At 40.7% G+C, this 19,819-nt stretch overlaps 1 protein-coding gene across 1 annotated transcript in view; it reads right to left on the bottom strand.

Annotated features, from left to right (window-relative positions):
• The window catches only part of MRPL48 (mitochondrial ribosomal protein L48), a 79,472-nt gene that overhangs the window by 6,882 nt on the left and 52,771 nt on the right, over positions 1-19,819 (bottom strand). Inside the window, exons 5-7 of the mRNA XM_043998052.1 lie at positions 5,460-5,629; positions 3,440-3,542; positions 847-936 (exon numbers count right to left, since the gene is read on the bottom strand). Coding sequence (XP_043853987.1) covers positions 847-936; positions 3,440-3,542; positions 5,460-5,629 — 363 coding nt within the window. The remainder of the gene's footprint in view (positions 1-846; positions 937-3,439; positions 3,543-5,459; positions 5,630-19,819) is intronic.

Here is a 19,819-nt window from a genome sequence, read left to right as displayed (position 1 = left end):
GGTATGCAACTAAAATTCCATCTTCTACAGGGAACCTTTCCCAACCCCTCTTAATTCTCCCATCATCCCTCTGTTATCTATTTCCTATTTATCCTGTATATAAGCCTGTTGTTTGCTTATTATCGCCCCCCTTTAGATTGTGAGTTCTTTGAAGGCAGGGGTTCTTGCTTCTTTTTGTAACCCCAGCACTCAGCACAGCGTCTGGCATAGAGTACCTACTTAATAAATGTTTACTGACTGAGAGGTTGTAAAGGGAAGAACTAAATCTTTGGGAGAAAGTCAAAGGAATCAGATTTCAGCTCAAAATAAGGAAGGCTATTCTAACAATGTGTTCTCTTCCACAAGGAAGAGGGTAAACTCAGAAAGGGAGTTCCCTGTGGGTAGAAATGGCCAAGCCAAGACTAGCTTGAAAAGGCTGGGCAATAGATTTCTGTCCCAGATGAATGGGTGGGCAACATGCCCTAGAGGTCCCTCCCTCTAGCAGTCTATGACTCTAAGGGAGGTTTGGGGTATCTGAGGAACAATGCTAACCATGGGATGTTCTAATAGGGTCCAGCCCCATCCTTTCCCACAGAAGTGTCCCAACATGGGATCTTACAGGAGAGGAAGCTCAATAATTGTACTGTCACGCTGCATGTGCAGAGGGCTCTTTTTTTCAAAGGTTGTTCTCTGTTTTCATCACTGGATCAGGAAGCATTTCCAATGGCATTGTCTTGGGCTTGAGCATCCAGAGGCTAAGAATTGGGCCTGAGTCTGATTTCTACTTTGAGAGCTCAGGTGGCCACCAGGGGGCCTTGGCCTACACAAATCTATTTTCATCCAGTCTCTCTCCAAACCCACACATACCTCCCTTACTGACAAATTGACTCCTTCTGGCAGATTACTTTGAAGAATTTCCAAGAAAATTGCTGCAAATGTGGAACTCAAATTGCTGATCTGCAAACAGAAGAAAAAAAAAGCCAGCTGATTTAAAGCCAAAAAGTGAATGTGCTGAAAGAGTGGGTTCCAGCCTGCTAACTCTGTATTTCCTTCCCTCTTATCCTCTCATACTTACCCTTCTCTTTTCCCCTGCCCCTCTTTAGGGGTCTGTTACTGAGAACTGTTCCTTGCCTCTCATTCTGCCATCCTGACTCTGCCTCTAAGCCAGGTTATATGAAACTTCTCTCTCAGGGGTCACCAATAACCATTTTCCCTCAAATTCAATTGCCTTTTTTCAATTTCCTGTCTTCCTTTATCTCTTCATAAAATATGATCTGGATGACCACTTCCTCTTCAAGTCAAGTCAAATAGCATTTATTAAGTACCTACTATATGCCAGGCATTGTGATAAGTGCTAAGGATAGAAGAAAGGCAAAAACAAAAAAACAAAAAAAAAAAGAAAAGAAAGGCAAAAACAGTTCCTGCCCTCAGGAAGCTCACAGTCAATGTAGAAAAAGAGCTTTTTACAAACCAGATATACGCAGGATAAATTGGAGGTAATCTGAGAAGGGAGGCACTGGCTTTAAGGGGGCCTGGGAAAAGCTTCTTTCAGAGGTGGGATTAGAGCTGAGATTTCAACGAAGCCAGGGAAGCCAGGAGACTGAGACAAAGAGGGAGAGCATTCCAGGCATAAGGGACAGCCAGTGAAAATGAATAGAGTCCAGAGACAGAGTATCAATGGATGATAGAGTACATGGAAAAGAGTCAAGTGTAAAAAGGCAGAAAAAGCAGGAAGAGAGGGATTGTAAAGAATTTTAAAAGCCAAACAGAACATTTTATGTTTGATCCCTGGAGATGACAGGGAGCCATGGGAGTTGACTGATGGGGGATGGGAGGAGGGGAAAGGCAGGGAGGACATAGTCAGGAAGAATACTTTGACAGCTGAGTGGAAGACAGCTGGCAGTAGGGAGACTTGGGGTGAGAAGACCAAGCAGCAGGCCACTGTGATAGTCAAGTCATGCAGTGATGAGGGTCTGTACCAGGTAGCATCACAGAGGAGTGATGACAGTCCACAGGAGAAAAGGCTGAAATGACAGAACTCTGTCACTGACTGGATATGCAGGTGAGAATGAAAAGTCAAGGGTGACACCTAGGTTGTGAACCTGGCTGACTAGGAAAATGGTAGTAATAGGAAAGTTTGGAAGACAGAAGGGTTTAGAGAGAAAGATAATGAGTTCAGTTTTCCAGACATGTTGAATTCAAGATGTCTATGGGCCTCAGTTTGAGATGTCTAATAGGCAGTTGGAGAGATAAGACTGGAATGTGACAGAGAGGTCAGCAGACAGGTTACAGCTCAGTACATAGATGTGAGAATCATCTGCACAGAGATAATGATTTAATTTGTGGGAACTGATGAGATCACCAAAAGAAATGTATAGAGGGAGAAGAGAAGAGGGGCAGGCCAGAGCCTTGGAGGACACTCATGTTTAAGTATCAGGCTGATTAAGAAACAGCAGGAGTCTAGTTTTATTGAAATGTAAGGAATATGAGAGTAGTATGAACTAAGTCTAGAAAGGTAATTTAGACCCAGCTTATAGATGATCTCAAATTTTATGTTGAGTAGCTTGTTGTTTTTGTTGTTTTTAATGTGTACCAAAAGATGAGACTGGTCAATATATGAGTGGTTGTGGGAAGTCAAGGATACTAATACATTTCTGGTGGAGCTGTGAACTGGTACAACCATTCTGGAAAGGAATGTGGAATTATGCAAATGAAGTGCCTAAAATGTCCATCCTATCCAGCCTAGCAATTATGTTGCTAGGAATATATCAAGGAGGGCACTGCCAAAGATGAAAGGCTTCACATACACCAAAATTCTGATAGCAGCACTTTTTGGCAGCAGAGAACTGGAAACAAAGTTCTGCTGATTGACTGGGGAAAAGTAAATAAACGGTGGTATATGAATGTAATGGAATATAATTGTGCTATAAGATACAGTTGACATGATGAATACATAAAAGCACATAAGAACATGAACTGATGTAAGTGAAGTAAGCAGAACCAGGGAAACCTCAAACACACACACATACATGCATGTTGTGGCTATAATAATGACAAGAAAACAACACACAAAAATGAAACAATATTTAGAAATAATAAAGATAAAGCTTAGCGGCAACAAAAAGCTATGAGAAGATACCTTCTCCCCTGATACTTGGTAACTTTGATGAATTTTTTTCCTCTTCTTTCTCTTTAGAAAATAATTCTGTGATAAAGGATGGATCTCAGGAAGGAGGTTGGATACAGGGAGAAATCTAGGTAATGTAAAAACAAAAGATATCATAACTTTTTTTTTAAAGAAAGGAAGGTGATATTGGATGGGTGAGCTAGAAAAATCTACAATGTGATAAGAGAAGACTGGAATTAAAATCATCAAAAGAATCAGACCTCTGGCTTCTGTCTACTCTAAGCATCTGGTCTGGATTGAGTCCCAGAAATGGTGTCAATGCCAACAGCTTACCTGGACCACTCGTTCATGGGTGGTGAGGACTGAGTCCAGGAACATCTTGTTGCTTTGCTCCTGCATCTGCATTACTTCCATGGTCCTGGTGGGCAAAGCATAGCTGCAGAAACAGTTTTAGTCATCAAGAGATTTATGTGGCCACTTAGTAACTGTATACATTTCTTTAATCAGCCTGGTTCACTCAGTGAAATAATATAATGATAATACTAACAACTCCCATTCCCAAGGACTTTATAGTTTTGAAAGGCCTTTCCTAATAACACCTAGTGAGGTAGGTAGTGAAAGTATTTCAATTCTCATTTTGCAAAGGAAGCAAATGGCTCAGAAAGGGTCATAGACTCTCAGAGTTGGAAAGGACTTCATAAGTCACCTAGTTCCAACTGTTGCCTCAACAAGAATTTATTCTACTACACCTCTGACAAGTACTCAACCAACCTCTGCTTAAAGACTGTGAGGGAGGAACTTCCCACAACCTAAGGCAGCCCAGGCTCCCTTTGGGCAGCTCCACATGTTAGGATGATTTTCCTCAGAGAAAGGTGAAATGTACTCCTCTACAACTTTCACCCACTGCTTCTGGCTTTGCCATCTGAAGCCAAGCAGGACAAGTCTCATTCCTCTTCCACCAAACAGCTCTTCAAATACTAAAAACAGCCACCATGTCCTCCACATGCTGGGGGGCTTTCTCTAGATCTCCTAACATCACATAGTCACCAGTGAGTGCGGCCTATCCATTGATCATCCCATCCTTTGCTCTTCATATATTATCAGTCTACCTCTCTTCAGGTCGTCTATCTCTGATTCAATTCAGTAAGCAGTTACTGGGTATATATTAGAAGCAAGTGGGATGCTGGGGACACAGAGAAAAGAATGACACCGACATTATATTGGATGACATTCTTCATGGGGCTTTTCCTGCACAACTCCCCAGTGCTAATATGTTGCAACCCACTAACACCCACCATGAGCTTTCCTCATTGCCTACAGGGACCTGCTGCAGTCTTCGTTCTTCAGTGACTATGCTATTCAATGACTTGTACCACAGAGTACCACCCAAAGCATAATAATGTTCAGAAGATGAACCTCTGTCTCAGGGAGGAGTTTGGAGTCATTAAGAGACCATGTGATGTTACTGTGGCTACCTCCTGTTCCTGTTCAATTCTCCTCACTCTACATACAGGAAAGCTGAGGTCCAGAAATATAAGAGAATATAGTGTCATATTAAAACCTCTGAGTCCTAAAGGGACCATGATTTCAGCAATATGCCTACTCAGATGAATGACTTCTAGGCCCAGAGAAGCCAAGCTTTTTCAGAGATGAAGTCACCCTCCACAAGAAGTCACCTTATTATCAATTACAACCCTAGAGCAATCCTATAGATCATCTGTTCTTCAGGTGCACTAACAAGACTTAATGGGTTAAACTAAGTTAGAGAACTTTCTGAATGGTGACCCAGATAAGTAGGGTAGTAAAAAGAGCACTGGCCCTGTAGTTAGAAGACCTAACACTGAATCTTACCTCTGCCTCTTGCTAGTTTAGTCCAGACAGCTGACAAGCTCTCTAAATTTGTTTCCCTATCCATCATTTAAGTATAATAATGTTCATACTATCAACCATAAAGACAGGAAGGATCAAATGTGATAATTTATGTAAAAGCACTTTGCAAATCATAAAGTGCTACACACACACACACACACACACACACACACACACACACACACACACCAGCTATTGTCATCATCACAGGGATGAGGGAACAACTACTTATTCAAAAGTTTAAAGCTAGGAAAAGTCTTGGATATGAGATGAGGTGAAAGAAAATCCACTGATTAAGGATCATCTGACCTAATCAAAACTAAATATAACACTAACATCTGTGTATCATTTCCCACCAAAGGCCCTCTTGGATAACTGCCTAGGCATGGAAAATCTGCTGTTTTCTGTTCATGCTATAGTGAGCCAGCTAGCCCAGTACAAAGCATGGGCCCACTTGGCACAGAGCATCCCACACAGAGCCTACCTTTCCTCCACTTTAATGGAGTGGTCGTTGCAGAGCTTGTGAACATACTTGGCGTAGTTTTCCACCAGGGTCATGTCATAAGCTGTCAGGTGAACATTTAACACTCCATAAGTGTAATCTGTCCCTTGGGAAATTGGCTTCATCTCAGTCTTCCCTATTTTCTTCTTGGGCTTAAGCAAATGACAAGTGAGAAAGAAAATAGCTTGGCATCAGACAAAGAAGTCTACTTGTGACATTTTGGTACCAAAAGGAGAAATTCCACATTCTGTATGCAAGACCCTGTACTAGGCAATGAGGATACAAAGGCAGATATGATGGAGACTCTGATCTCAAAGAGTTTACAATCTAATGGAGGGCAGGATTCATAAATAAATGACTATGATACATAAGAAAATGAGACAAGTACAGAGCAGTTCAGGCAAGTTCTATGTGAATATATGCTGATTATATCTACGGAGATATCTAATATATATGATATAGAGCAAAGTAGGCAAAACCAGGAGAACAGTTTACACAGCAACCACAAAAATGTAAAGGAAACCAATACAGAAAGGCTTTAGACATTTGATCCATGCAGTTACCAGTCATGACTTTAGAGGACTGATAGAGAAGTGTGCCTCCTGCCTCTTGGCAAGGGTGGTAGATAACAGGTACAGAGTGAGGCTTAGTTTTTCTGACACAGCCAATGTACTGATTCATTTTGCTGGACTATACATATTTGTTACAAGGGAGGGTCCTACTGGTGGGGGAGGAGTCATTGGGAAGTGACAGTGGCAGAGGGAAAAAAAGGCAGTAGTAAACAACAGTTTTTAAAAATAGCATTTTCCTCTGATTCCTCATCACAGCATGGCAATGACTCTGGACTCTCAAAGATTACACCAGCAGAGTGTACAAACTGTGGAAGGTCAATCAGTCAGTCAATAAGCATTTATTAAGTGCCTCCTACATTCCAGGCCTTATGCTAAGTGCTGGAGATACAAAGAAAGGCAAAAGACAGTCCCTGTGAATTCTCAAGGAGCTCTGAGTCTAATGGGAGTGACAACATGCAAACAACTATGTACAATAATACACAGAGGGAATTAGGGAGATTAGGAAAAGCTTCCTGCAGAAGGTGCTATGTTAGCTGATGCCTGAAAAAAAGTCAGGGAAGGACAGCCAATGAAAATGTCTAGATTTGAGATGGAGTGTCTAGTAGGAAGAAGAGGCAAGGAGGCCAACATCACTAGATCAAAGTATACTTGCGGGAAATGGTGGGGGGGGGGGGGGGGGAGGAGGAGAGTAAGCTAAGACTTGGAAAGATAGGAAGGGATAAAGGCTTTAAAAGCCAAACAGAGGATTTTAGATGCAATCTCCTCTCCATATTTTCTGCTCAGTCATATTCTTCTCAACTCTAAGAACAAGATACCCCTTACCCTCTCCCAAGGTAAGATGACCACCTCTAATCTCATCACTATGCTGCAAAATCAAGCCTTCACTAACACCACCTCCCTCATCCTCCTTTCTCCTCTGGAGGGTAGCATACCAAAATCCTGCCAATGCCTTCCTTTACAGAAGGCAAAAACTGGACTTTTGGGTTCATTCCACTCTTTATCTGCTCCCCTGCCTTCCCCTCCCCCCCCAACTCCATGGAACAAGATGCCCCCATGCCAGGTAACCTCTGGTAGCTACCCAACCCCTGCTTTCCAGCCTCTTTTTGTGTGTTGCCTCTCCCCTTCCCTCTCCTCTATTAGATTTTAAGCTCCTTGAGGGCAGGGACTGTCTTTCTTTTTATTACAATTTATTACAATTTATTAATTGTATGCTGTAACGATTGGAATAACGCCACCTGCTGGATACTTACTGTAGAAGAGTTCTGCCCATGAGGCGAAGGTCTTTGAGGGCAAGACCAGGAGTCTTTTCTTCAGGAGTCAGGAAGTGACGCGGACTAGTGGGAGGAGGAAGGAAGAGACTGGCGCTCAGTCTCGCGCTCTTTCCTCTGGACTCTGGTGGAGAGCGGAGCTAGAAATGTGCTCTCCCTTTAATAGATAGGAATCTAGGCCTTTTTCTCTCTCTTTACCAAATTCTTATTCTCCTTAATAAATGCTTAAAAGTCTAACTCTTGCTAAAGCTTATAATTTATTGGCGACCACTCATTAGATATTTTAGACAGTTTAGCTAGAATTTTAACCCTTAATAGATGGCTGACCACGAAGAGGAAAGCTAACCCTTAGTCTTCTTCTGATCTTCTGGTTGGGTAAGAAATTTCCCCTCCCTCTCCCTTTAACTGCTAAGTACTGGTGTACTGGCTGTGTTTTTCCTTTGAATTTTTTCGAATGGACCTTTTAAACTCCCTAATTATCCTATTTTTGATTTTGGTCTGTTTAACCAGACAAATGGGAGATAAGATCATGTTAATGCTTTGTTTTTGTGGATTTTCTATTTTTCTTTTTCTTTTTGTTAAAAGAGCCAGCAACTTACTCACACAAGGAAATATCTCTCCCTCTCCCAACCATGCTTTTTCAGAGAAACCTGTAGAGATTCCCGCAGCTTTTCCCAGTTCTAACACTAATTGTTGCTCTAATTTTGCATGCCTGGAGGCAATGACCCACCCTCTAGAAGCTTTTAATCCCCTAGCACCTGGAGGCAAAGTGGGGGAAGAGGAATCCAGGCCTGAGTTCAAAATCAAGTCTGATTCAAATTGCTCTGGTCCCTCCCCTCCTCTCCAGACCCCACCCTCTACTCCTCCCATGGCCAAGCCCATTGCTTCCCCTGCCTGGGAAGTCCAGAGAACTGATGCGCATGCTCAACTTTCTCTAACTACATTTGCAGCTTCAGGCTCAGCCCTTCCCCAGCCTGGCTGTGCTTCTGAGACAACCTTAGAAAGCCCTTTAAATTCCAGATATACTCGTTTTGTTCATAATTTTGCTAACCTGCTTTTGTCTTTAATTAGTAATCTTATAAAGCATTTGTATGGTGAAAAGCCCGACAGACAATATAGAGGGGTTAAAGAAGAAAAACTTAAGCTGAATAAGAATGACAATCATCAACATAGTTCAAGACTCTGCTTCTTTTGGCATGGAAGGGTATATATTGTACAGGAATGTAGAAGTAAGCAGCAAGGTATTGATATGAGTATTGGGGATTTTAGATATCGGAATCAAAAGTGTTCTGAATTCACTCAGAGTAATTGTATCAGTTCAGAGGTTACATAGGATTTCTATGCTATTACATCTACATTTTGAAATTAATGGTAATGGGTTTATTTTCATAGAGATTTTCATGCTTTTGAGATTGTGTCTTATACTTAGTTTTTAAAACAAGGAGAATATTTGTAAAAGCTTTTTATAGTCATGTGATCAAGTTTATATTTTATAATACTCTTATTAATATTAAGTTCACATTCATTTAGTCCTAGTTTGAATTTCATTGTTTTTTATTGTTCCATGTGTATTTTCTTCTATTCGTTTATCTAATTTTGAAAAATTGCAAGATGGTTTTGATTTCATAATACAATGTTAATTCTAGGAGTATTGTGCTCCCATATTCTGAGTTGTTTTTGTTTTTCTCAACTGATTATTTGATCAAACTCTTTAAAGCATTTCCCTGGCAAATTGGTTGCCATGGCAAGTGTAAATTGATTCTAGAAGTATTATTTTTGATAAGCATATTCCAAAAAAAAAAAAAAAGAGGGGAACATTTGTAAAAGTTGTCTTTGAGATTGTGTTGTGCTTTAACTTGTATTTAAATATGTTCAGATTTTTCAAAAAAGTAATTGTATGCTAAGTAAAAAAAAATTGTTGCATAATTATATATTATATTCTGAGTCAAGATGTATTCACATTTTTTGCAATCATTTATTATCCTCAATTTTTAAATCCATATGAGACTTGGATTATGGGAACTTATCATTTAAGACATTAATTGCCTTTATTCTGAGTTATCAGATGCCAGTTGGCCAAGATGCCATCCAATCACAAGAGGAATACATGCAAGAGCAGACACTGAACTGTCACATGTGGGGAGACATGCATGAAGTCAAGGTATGGCCGAGGGAACGGCTTTTGACAAATGTTGAGGTTGGATTCTCTTGGTTTAATATTTTATTCTCTTTTTCCCCACAATATTGTACAGATGGCTGGAAGTATTCATCCCACCCATCTCACTTCTACACCTGGCTTCTATGCTCCCTCCTATATGCCTGATGCCATGGACATCTCAATCCCATGCATCTGATTAAGTCTGACTCAGTTTCTTCCAATATGTTTGGTGGCATGGACATATATTCCATCCACCTATTTTAAGCCTGGCATACTGTATGGGCAGTACATATTGCTCAAGTGTGGGAATGCTCATATCCCATCATTTCTCTTCTTTTATGGTAACCCCCATAATTATCTCAGGTGTCATGATAAATACAGTGTTGAATTTGGCCTTGACACCTGTTACCAATTATATTAGATTTTTTAATTTCTCATAATGGCATGAGGATAATTAGGCAGATGATGCAAAAAGTGATGAAACAAAGATAAAAAATTATTTTTAATAATTAATATCGCAGCAATTGTCTTCTCAATTACCCTCCATAAGGGGGGGACTATAGTAATATTATAATTTTAAAGAATGGTTCAATTTTTGTTTTATTATATGTTTCATGTGTAACAACTAAGATTCTGAATTCCCTTAGACATGTTTTTGAGAACTTTCATTGTTTGATTTGATTATTGACAAAGCTATTTTAAAGTTGTGTTAAGCTCAATTTTGTAGGAAATTTTCCTGGCTGATTACCAGCATCCACACATCAACCCCTGAAAAGACTTCCATTCCACGACTACACCTAGAGGACATCTGAGAAAAGACTTTCAGAGACTTTAAATGAACAGTTTTGATTTGTTCTTTTTGTTGGTTTTTTTCTCTTTCTGTTATAATATACACCATCTGTAACATGTACTCTCTGCAGAGGCCCTCCCTTTGCAAGACTAATGTCAAAGCGTCGGTTCATGAGGACAAAAAAAAAAAAAAATCGCCCCTCTGAACAAAACTTTCCTCTCTTCCTTTTCTATATTGTTGTTCACATATTATTAGTTAGCAATAGTTATTATATTCTTTTTACTGTTCCGTCAAGGAAACATTTTGTTTCTTGAGGAACAACAGGGGGGACTGTAACGATTGGAATAACGCCACCTGCTGGATACTTACTGTAGAAGAGTTCTGCCCATGAGGCGAAGGTCTTTGAGGGCAAGACCAGGAGTCTTTTCTTCAGGAGTCAGGAAGTGACGCGGACTAGTGGGAGGAGGAAGGAAGAGACTGGCGCTCAGTCTCGCGCTCTTTCCTCTGGACTCTGGTGGAGAGCGGAGCTAGAAATGTGCTCTCCCTTTAATAGATAGGAATCTAGGCCTTTTTCTCTCTCTTTACCAAATTCTTATTCTCCTTAATAAATGCTTAAAAGTCTAACTCTTGCTAAAGCTTATAATTTATTGGCGACCACTCATTAGATATTTTAGACAGTTTAGCTAGAATTTTAACCCTTAACAATGCCCACTGCTCAGCACAGTGCCTGGCACATGCTTAATATGCTTAATAAATGTTTGCTGAATTGGACTGGATTAATCCTGGAGCCACGGAGATGATTGAAATGGGGTGGGGGCAGCATAGTGGGGAAGGTGACACAATCAAACCTATGATCTATGATTTAGGAAGGTCAATTTGACAGCTGAGTGGAGGATGAACTGGAGTGGGAAGAGACTTGAGGCAGGTGAGCTATTGGAATAGTTTAGGCATGAGGTGATGAGGGCCTGAAAAAAGGTCGTTGGTAGTGTTAGGGGAGAGGAGAGATATTACAAAGTAGAAAGGACAGGACTAGGCAAGTAATCTGATACTGGTGGGGGAAGGAAGGAGAGTGAGGAGTTGAGGATGACATAAGGCTGTAAGGTCAGGTGACTGAAAAGATGATGATACCCTACACGGTAATAAGGAAGTATGGAAGAGGGGGAGTTTAGAGGGGAAGTTAATGAGTTTAGTTTTAAGCATGGTGAGTTTAAGATCTAGTTTGAAATGTCCAATAGGCAGTTGGAGATGCAAGACAGGAGGTCCTCTCAAGATAGACGGTTTCAGGCATGTTTGTCATTCAAGGATTACCCTGGTTAACCTCAGAGAAACTTAAATCATCACCAGAGGCTGGCCAACAGGAACTGGCCACCACAACTCTGGAAGACTATCTACTAAGTATGAAAGGGCTGGTGTAGTGGGAAATGTACTGGCTGACAATTTGAGAAACCTCGGCCCAATTCCTGGTTCCACCATTAAGTCTGTGTCACCTTGGGACAAGTCACTCTGCCTCTCTAGGTCTTCGTTCCATTACCTGTAAAATTAGGCTTTTTTTTTTTTTGCAGGGCTATGGGGGTTAAGTGACTTGCCCAGGGTCACACAGCTAGTAAGTGTCAAGTGTCTGAGGCCGGATTTGAACTCAGGTACTCCTGAATCCATGGCCGGTGCTTTATCCACTGCACCACCTAGCTGCCCCTTTCCATTACCTGTAAAATTAAAGGAGATGGACAGAATCAGGGGTTCTTAACCTGGAGTTCATGAACTTCAAAAAATATTTTGATAAGTATATTTTTATAGAAATAGTTTCCTTTGTAATCCTATGTATTTTTTTTTGGTGCATTTAAAAACATTATTCTGAGAAGGATCCAGAGGCTTCACTGACTGGGTCATCTCTGATTTTTATTCCAACATAAGCATCTGAAGATAGGCTGTAGTCTTTGCTGATGGAGGGACTGAAGTAGGTGCCCTAAAAGGTCCTTTTCAGTTCTTAAATCCTATAATCCTAAAACCCACAGTGATGACATTAAGGACCTTTCAAATGAATTATGAGTTTAATTTTACATAAAAATAAAATCAGCTAAAATTAATTCATAAGATTTTCCCTCTCCTGCTGCTTGAGGGGCCATCTACCACCATGAGTGACACTGCGACCATCAGAATCAGGGAGTTCATGACAAACAGACTTCTTCAGCATAAACAGATGGTTATAGATGTCCTTCATCCTGGACAGGCCACAGTGCCCAAGACTGAAATTCGAGAAAAACTGGCCAAGATGCACAAGACAACTCCAGACGTCATTTTTGTCTTTGGATTCAGAACCCATTCTGGTGGTGGCAAAACAGCAGGCTTTGGCATGATTTATGATTCCCTTGAAAAATGAACCAAAGCACAGACTTACAAGGCGTGGTCTGTATGAGAAGAAAAAGACATCAGGAAAGCAGTGAAGGGAACTCAAGAACAGAATGAAGAAAGTCAGGGGTACTGTAAAGGCAAATGTCGGTGCTGGCAAAAAGAAGGAATAAAGGCACCATGGAGGATGTTTATCTGTGAAGATAAGGATGTCATCAGAGCATAAATAAACTATATAAAAATTTTAAAAAATTAATTCAAAAATATGTCGTTTGAAAATATATGGGGGTGCCTATCTCTGTCCTAAGTTTTAGGGAACTTCGCTGGGGTTTCTAATATATTGCTACTTATAAATTAGTAAAGAGAGAGAGCACATTGCCCAGAATTAGAGTTCAGAAGCCCTATGTATCTAGATAGAAAAGGGAGAGAGTGGGGCCCGTGTGGCTGCCTCCTCCAGCACCGCAGGCCCAGCATCAAATCCCAGGATGGGGAGAGGTGCAGTGAGAGAAGAGAGGGACCTCCCTTGTCCCAAGGGTTTTTATCCTCTCTCAGGTAGAGGTGAGTCACTGCACATAGATCCAAACTAATCGGCCAGTAACATTCAAGCCCATTGATTAGCATGACTTGAGGGTAGTCACCTAGGTGAGTTAACTTCTTTTAGGTAGTCAGGAAAGTCAATCTACATTTCCTTTGCAATTCTACTGACTCTGGGCGGGCCTTAAAAGAAGTCAGGCAAGACTCCCTCAAGTGGGGGGCCCTTTCCCCAGAACCCCATTATTTTCTCACATAAATAAACTTAAGAAAAATGACTACACACACATATATTAACAACTTACTCTTTATAAACTTATAATCTATCTGACAAAAAGGGACTTGAAGACAGGATTAGGACCCAGAAAGTCAGGGCTAAGAGAAGCCTTAAAACATGATACAGAACATAAAAGAGAACTAAGAACATAAAAATAGGAAATGTTCAGAACTTTGAGAGATATTAAAGGTTACTAAGTGTAATCCCACCATTTTACAGAGGAAGAAAATGAGTTCCTAAGAAGTTAGATGATTTCCCTAAACTTATGCTACAATGGATAGTGGCAGAGTCACCTCAGAGTCCTCAGGCTGAATCCCAACTTTCTCTTGCTTCAATGCATCCTACCAGAATCTCAAAACACAAGCCCATCTGCCTTGAGAAATGAATGGGGCTTATAGCTAGTTTGCTAGCATTTGCAGTGTGGGATGGAAGGCAAGGTTTAGAAACCACACAACAAATAGTTCATCTTTATCTAAAACTTGATAGTTTGTGTCCATTCTCATTTGATCCTCACAATATATATATATATATATATATATATATATATATATGTATGAGGAAGCTGCAGCTCAGGATGAGAAGCGACTTCTCCAAGGTCACATGGCCATCAAGTGACAGAGCCAGATCTGGACCCGGAGCTTCTGACTCTAGTTCTCTACATCATGTTGCCTTTCTAAAAGGCACAGGTGCAGACCAAGTCTGCAAATTTCTACCTTGGCTGAATCAACAAACAGACTGCACCAGACTGGCAATGCTGCAGCCAGAGCCGTGAAGAATACTAAAGCCCCTGGCCCTTGGGAGAGGGTTGCTGCTGAGATTTTCCAACAGAGGATGGGCTGGGTAGAAATGTAGCAAGGGCCAGGAAAATGCCACTGTCTTTTTGAAGTGCTACCATCATCAAAGAATAAAGCCAGAAAACAGACTGCAGCCTTGGCCAAAGGCTCAACATTGATAGTGACTCTCTGGCCAAAGTCCATCTGGACACACTAGTTCATGCCAACCTCAGTGGTATGCATCTAGAATACACTATTGCTCTAGGGCACAATGCTATATGATGCACTTACATAAATTCTGCAGTTTCCAAATACCTCAGAGAATACTCTGCACACAGCGGGCGCTTAATAAACATCTGTTGAATGAAGGGATGTATTTTTCCTGCACATTGGTGAAAAAACGTATTTTCCATTGCCCATATATAGCTATCCCCTCCTGCCCACAGTGCTTATGCCTTCTGTCTTCTTCCCTCCACCATCTCTCTTGAATTTTTAAACATCCTGAAGACTGAGCATAAATGCCATCTCATCCTCATTACCTTATATGGATGTCAACTTTTCTCCCCCCAGGTCTCCCAGAGTACTTTGTTTTTTTGTGTTTGTTTTTTTTTTTGCAGGGCAATGAGGGTTTAAGTGGCTTGCCCAGGGTCACACAGCTAGTAAGTGTCAAGTATCTGAGTCCAGATTTGAACTCAGGTCCTCCTGAATCCAGGGCCGGTGCTTTATCCACTGTGCCACCTAGCTGCCCCTACTTTTTGGGTGGGTGGGGGGGACAATGGGGGTTAAGTGACTTGCCCAGGGTCACACAGCTAGTAAGTGTCAAGTGTCTGAGGCCAGATTTGAACTCAGGTCCTCCTGAATCCAGGGCCAGCGCTTTATCCACTGCGCCACCTAGACGCCCCCCTACTTCATTTTTTACATGTCTGACCCCTTCCCACTGAAGCAGCTGTGTAATATATTGTTCCTGTCTACCATTGTGTCTTAATTTGCAATTATAGCTAATTGTGCATGTGTTAATTGCTTCTCAGTCCCTGGTAGCCAAGATCTCATATTCATTTAATAAACATTTATAAGCATTATGCTTATATAAAATAGATATAGACATAATTTTATATAAATATAAAGTTTAGATAAGATACAATAGTATCTGGCTTCATGGAACTTAAAAGTCTGGCAGGTATATAGAGAATTGACTCAAATTTGTAAAAAATACAAGTCATTCCCCAAATGATAAATGGTCAAAGGATATGAACAGGCAGTTTTCAGACAAAGAAATCAAAGCTATCTATAGTCATATGAAAAAATTCTCTAAATCATTATTGATCAGAGAAATGCAAATTAAAACAACTCTGAGGTATCACCTCACACCTATAACAAAAAAGGAAAATGTTGGATGTTGGAGGGGATGTGGGAAAACTAGGATGCTAATCCACTGTTGGTGGAGTTCTGAACTGATCTAACCATTCTGGAGAGCAATTTGGAACTATGCCCAAAGGGCTATAGAACTGTGCATACCCTTTGATCCAGCAATACCACTGCTAGGTTTATATCCCAAAGATATCCCCCAAAAGAGAAAAAGACCTATTTGTACAAAAGTATTTATAGCAGCTCTTTTTGTGGTGGCTAAGAATTGGAAATCAAAGGAATGCCCATCAATTGGGGAATGGTGAAATAAACTGTGGAATATGATTATCATGGAATACTATTGGACTTTAAGAAATGACAAACAGGACAATTTCAGAAAGTCCTAGAAAGACTTATATGAACTGATATATAGTGAAGTAAGCAGAACCAGGAGAACGTGCGCACAATGACAACAATATTATTTAATGAAGAACTGTGAATGACTTAACTATTCTCAGCGATACAATGATCCAAGACAATTCCAAAGGACTATTGATGAAACATACTATGCACCTCCAAAGAAAGAACTGATATTTATGGAACACAGACTGAAGCAGGCTATTTTTCACTTTCTTTCTTTCATTTATTTTCTTTTATTCAAGTTTTCTTATACAAAATTACTAATATGGTAATGTTTTACATAACTGCAAAAAAAAAGTCTGGCAGGAAGATAAGATGTTAATATAAATAACTCTAACATGCATTGTGTGATAAATGTATTAAAGAGAAGCAGACAAAGTGCTATGTAATGTCTAAGGCAGAAGAGATTTCCTAGTCTGGGGTGTGAATGAAGGTTTGCTTCTTGGAGGAAGTGCTGATCGTTTTGGGCTTATAATGATCAGTGAGTCAGAGCAGAGAAAGGAAAGGATGAGACTAAGAAGAGAGAACAGGATGAGAAAGGCCCAAGGAAGGGAAAACACGACATGTCATGGGGATAATCAAGCCGTTTATCTGGGCTGGCTCTTTTCTGCCAACATCAATCTTGTATATCTAAAATCAGAATCCTGTTTCACAATCACATTAGGGCAGACAAGATCTTTGCTACACAGAGGTGAAGACAAGGGCAGGGAACAATAAGACACGGCCCAGGCTTCCCACCTCTGTACCTTTGCTCACACTATTTGTGAATCCACCAGTAGAGGTCCTCTTTCCACCAATATTGAGCAGTCCTTTAGGAAACAGCCTTCATTACATTCATTACTACAGTCAAAAAAATTCATTGCAGTAGGTGTTTGAAAAAAATGTTTGTTAAATTAAATTGAGACTGTTGTACTAAACGTGCATATCAGGACATCAGGGAGAGACTGGGACTACACACACACACACATACACACACATGCATGTATGTGTATGTGTGTGTGTGCATGTGCTTATATGCATATGTGTATATGGATTTTCCCCAACAACAACATGGAACTAATGTCATTCTGACTAACTCCTCACTTATCACATTATGCCAGTGACTCTAAAAGAGGCAATCCTTCAGTTTTTTGTGCTCAAGACTTTAGGGAGACCACACAGCCTGATACACAAGGCTTTCGCTATTGAAAAAGACAATATGGGAGAACATAAATACAGACCCAAAAGAAAAGCTATCAGAATAACCATATTCTTCAAGGCACCTGGTCCTCTTGTTCTCCCTCCCACCAACATACATCATACGTTCAATAGCCAAGGAATAAGAGTCAATTTAGAAGTACCAGCCCAGAGGTTCAGGCAGTCCCAAGTCACTCTATCCAGAGTTACTAATGCTCTTTCAATTGCCACATCTGATGGCCTTTTCTTAGTTCTCATCCTTCTTGACCTTTCTAATAGATTTCAGAGTTAACCACCCTTTCCTCCTAAATGCTTTCCTCTCCTCTTACATGCCTGACAGTTCCTTTTCCCTCTTCTTTGCTCGAATATGTTCCCCAAGGTTCTGTCTTAGGCTCTCTTCCTTTCTGTCTCATGGTAACCTCATCTGCTCCCATGGGTTTAATTAATGTGGAAAACTCACAGGTATATAGATTTAGAGATAGAGATAAACACACACATATCCATATACACACATATATAAATATATATGCATATATATACATATAACATACACACACATGCATGGCCCCAGTCTCTCCCTGATGTCCTGGACACATCTTGAATTCAACATGTCCCAAAGTGAACTCTCCAAACTTCCCTACTTCTGTTGAATGCACCACCATCCTGCCAGTCTTCTATGTCTGTAACCTGAGTGTTATCCTCAACTTCTGCCTCTCCCTGTGTTATCTAATCAGCTGCCAAATATTGCCATTTCACCTCTACAACAGCTGCTACCTCCAATCCCCTCACACCTGACCCTTTCTCTTATCTCAGACAGTTACCCCCTTAGCTCAGGCCCTCATCACCGGCAGCACAGATGATGACAATAACCTCTTAATGGATCTTCTTGCCTCAAGTCTCTCCCCATCCAGTCCATCCTCCACACAACTATCAGTGATTTTCCCTGACCAAGCAAATCTAACCACATCACTGCCCTATTCGATAAACTCCACTGGCTCCCTCTTGCCTCTGGGACAAACTTCAAGCGCCTCTGATGAGCTTTTAAACCCTTCACAACCTGGACCTAGCTTATTTTTCCAGGCTTTGTGAACGTTATTTCCTGCTCCTGCACTTTGCAATCTAGGAAAAATGACCTGCTCTCTTCAGCTCATACATGACTTTGCAGTGGACATCCCTTTAGACTCAAAGGACGCCCTCTCGCTTTAAGGTTCAGTTAAATCACCACTTTCTACATGAAGCCTTTCCTGATCACTCCCAATTGCCAGAGCTCTTCTGCTCAAGCTATCTTGTATTTCATTGTTTTGTATTTGTTTGCATTTATTGTCTTTAGCTTTATTCTGATGTACTTACATATTTGCTGTCCTCTCTATTAGAATATAAGCTCTTGGAGCAGCTAGGTGGTGCAGTGGATAGAGCACCGGCCCTGGAGTCAGGAGGACCTGAGTTCAAATCCGGCCTCAAGACACTTGACAACCCCAACTGCCTCACCAAAAAAAAAAAAAAAAAGAATATAAGCTCTTTATGAGAAGGAATTATTTCATCACTTTTATTTATATCTCCAGTGTCTCATAATAATTTATGCTGATGATAAAGATAATAACTAGCATTTATATTGTACTTACTATGGCACCAGGCACTGTGTTAAGCACTTTATAATTTACAAGGTAAATTTTTTAATTGAGAAAACTGAGACAGACAGGGTTAAGTGACTTCCTAGGGTCCCACAGCTAGTAAGTTTCTGAATCCAAATATGAACTCAGGTCCCCCTGACTCCAGGCCCAGGACTCTATTCACTGTACCACCCAGCTGTCTCTTGGCTATAGGATTTACACAGTGCTTTAAGGTTTGCAAGCTCTTGACATGTTATCTCACCAAAATCCTGTGAGGTGGGGGCAGTTAGGTGGCGCAGTGGATAAAGCACCGGTCCTGGATTCAGGAGGACCTGAGTTCAAATCTGGCCTCAGACACTTGACACTTGCTAGCTGTGTGACCCTAGGCAAGTCACTTAACTTTCAGTGCCCCACCAAAAAAAAAAAAAAAGGAAAAAATGAAAAAAAAATGAAAAAAATCCTGTGAGGTAAAGTGTTACTATTATTGCCATTATACAGATGAGGAAACTGAGGCTGCCAGAAGTAAAGTGATTTGCCCAAGGTCACACAGGAAGTATCTGGGGCAGGATTCATGATCAGGTCTTCCTGATTTCAAGTCCTGAAATCTATCCATTGCACTATCTAGCTATTTCATACAGTGCCTGCACATGGGATATGCTTAATAAAATGCTTATTTACTGACTGGTTGATAACTGTACTTACTAATTATTGAATAATCACTAAATTATTAATAATTTGTATGATATTTACACAATATATTAATAAATAATAGTTATTAATAATTATTGAATGAATGAATGAATGAATGAATGGACTCAAAAAAAGGAGAGAAGCTGATGCCATGGGTTATTGGCAGCATTTGCTCTCTTTCTGACCTGACTTCCTCATTAAGGCTACAAACATTCCCATTCCTGATGGCCAGACTAGAAGAATAGTGGGGATGCTCTTTGCCCTTGTCTTTCCCTTTCCCTTCTTCCCTGGTCAACTAGACCTGCAGGGGAGAGGAGAACAGTTGGCTGCTCATGCCACTTAGACAAGCAAAGAGTCATCAACTCCAATGCTTCTGGTATGATGGAG

Source organism: Dromiciops gliroides, chromosome 3 (assembly GCF_019393635.1).
Source record: "Dromiciops gliroides isolate mDroGli1 chromosome 3, mDroGli1.pri, whole genome shotgun sequence".
NCBI classification, from domain to species: Eukaryota; Metazoa; Chordata; class Mammalia; order Microbiotheria; family Microbiotheriidae; genus Dromiciops; species Dromiciops gliroides.
This window is presented reverse-complemented; position numbering and strand designations above follow the sequence as displayed.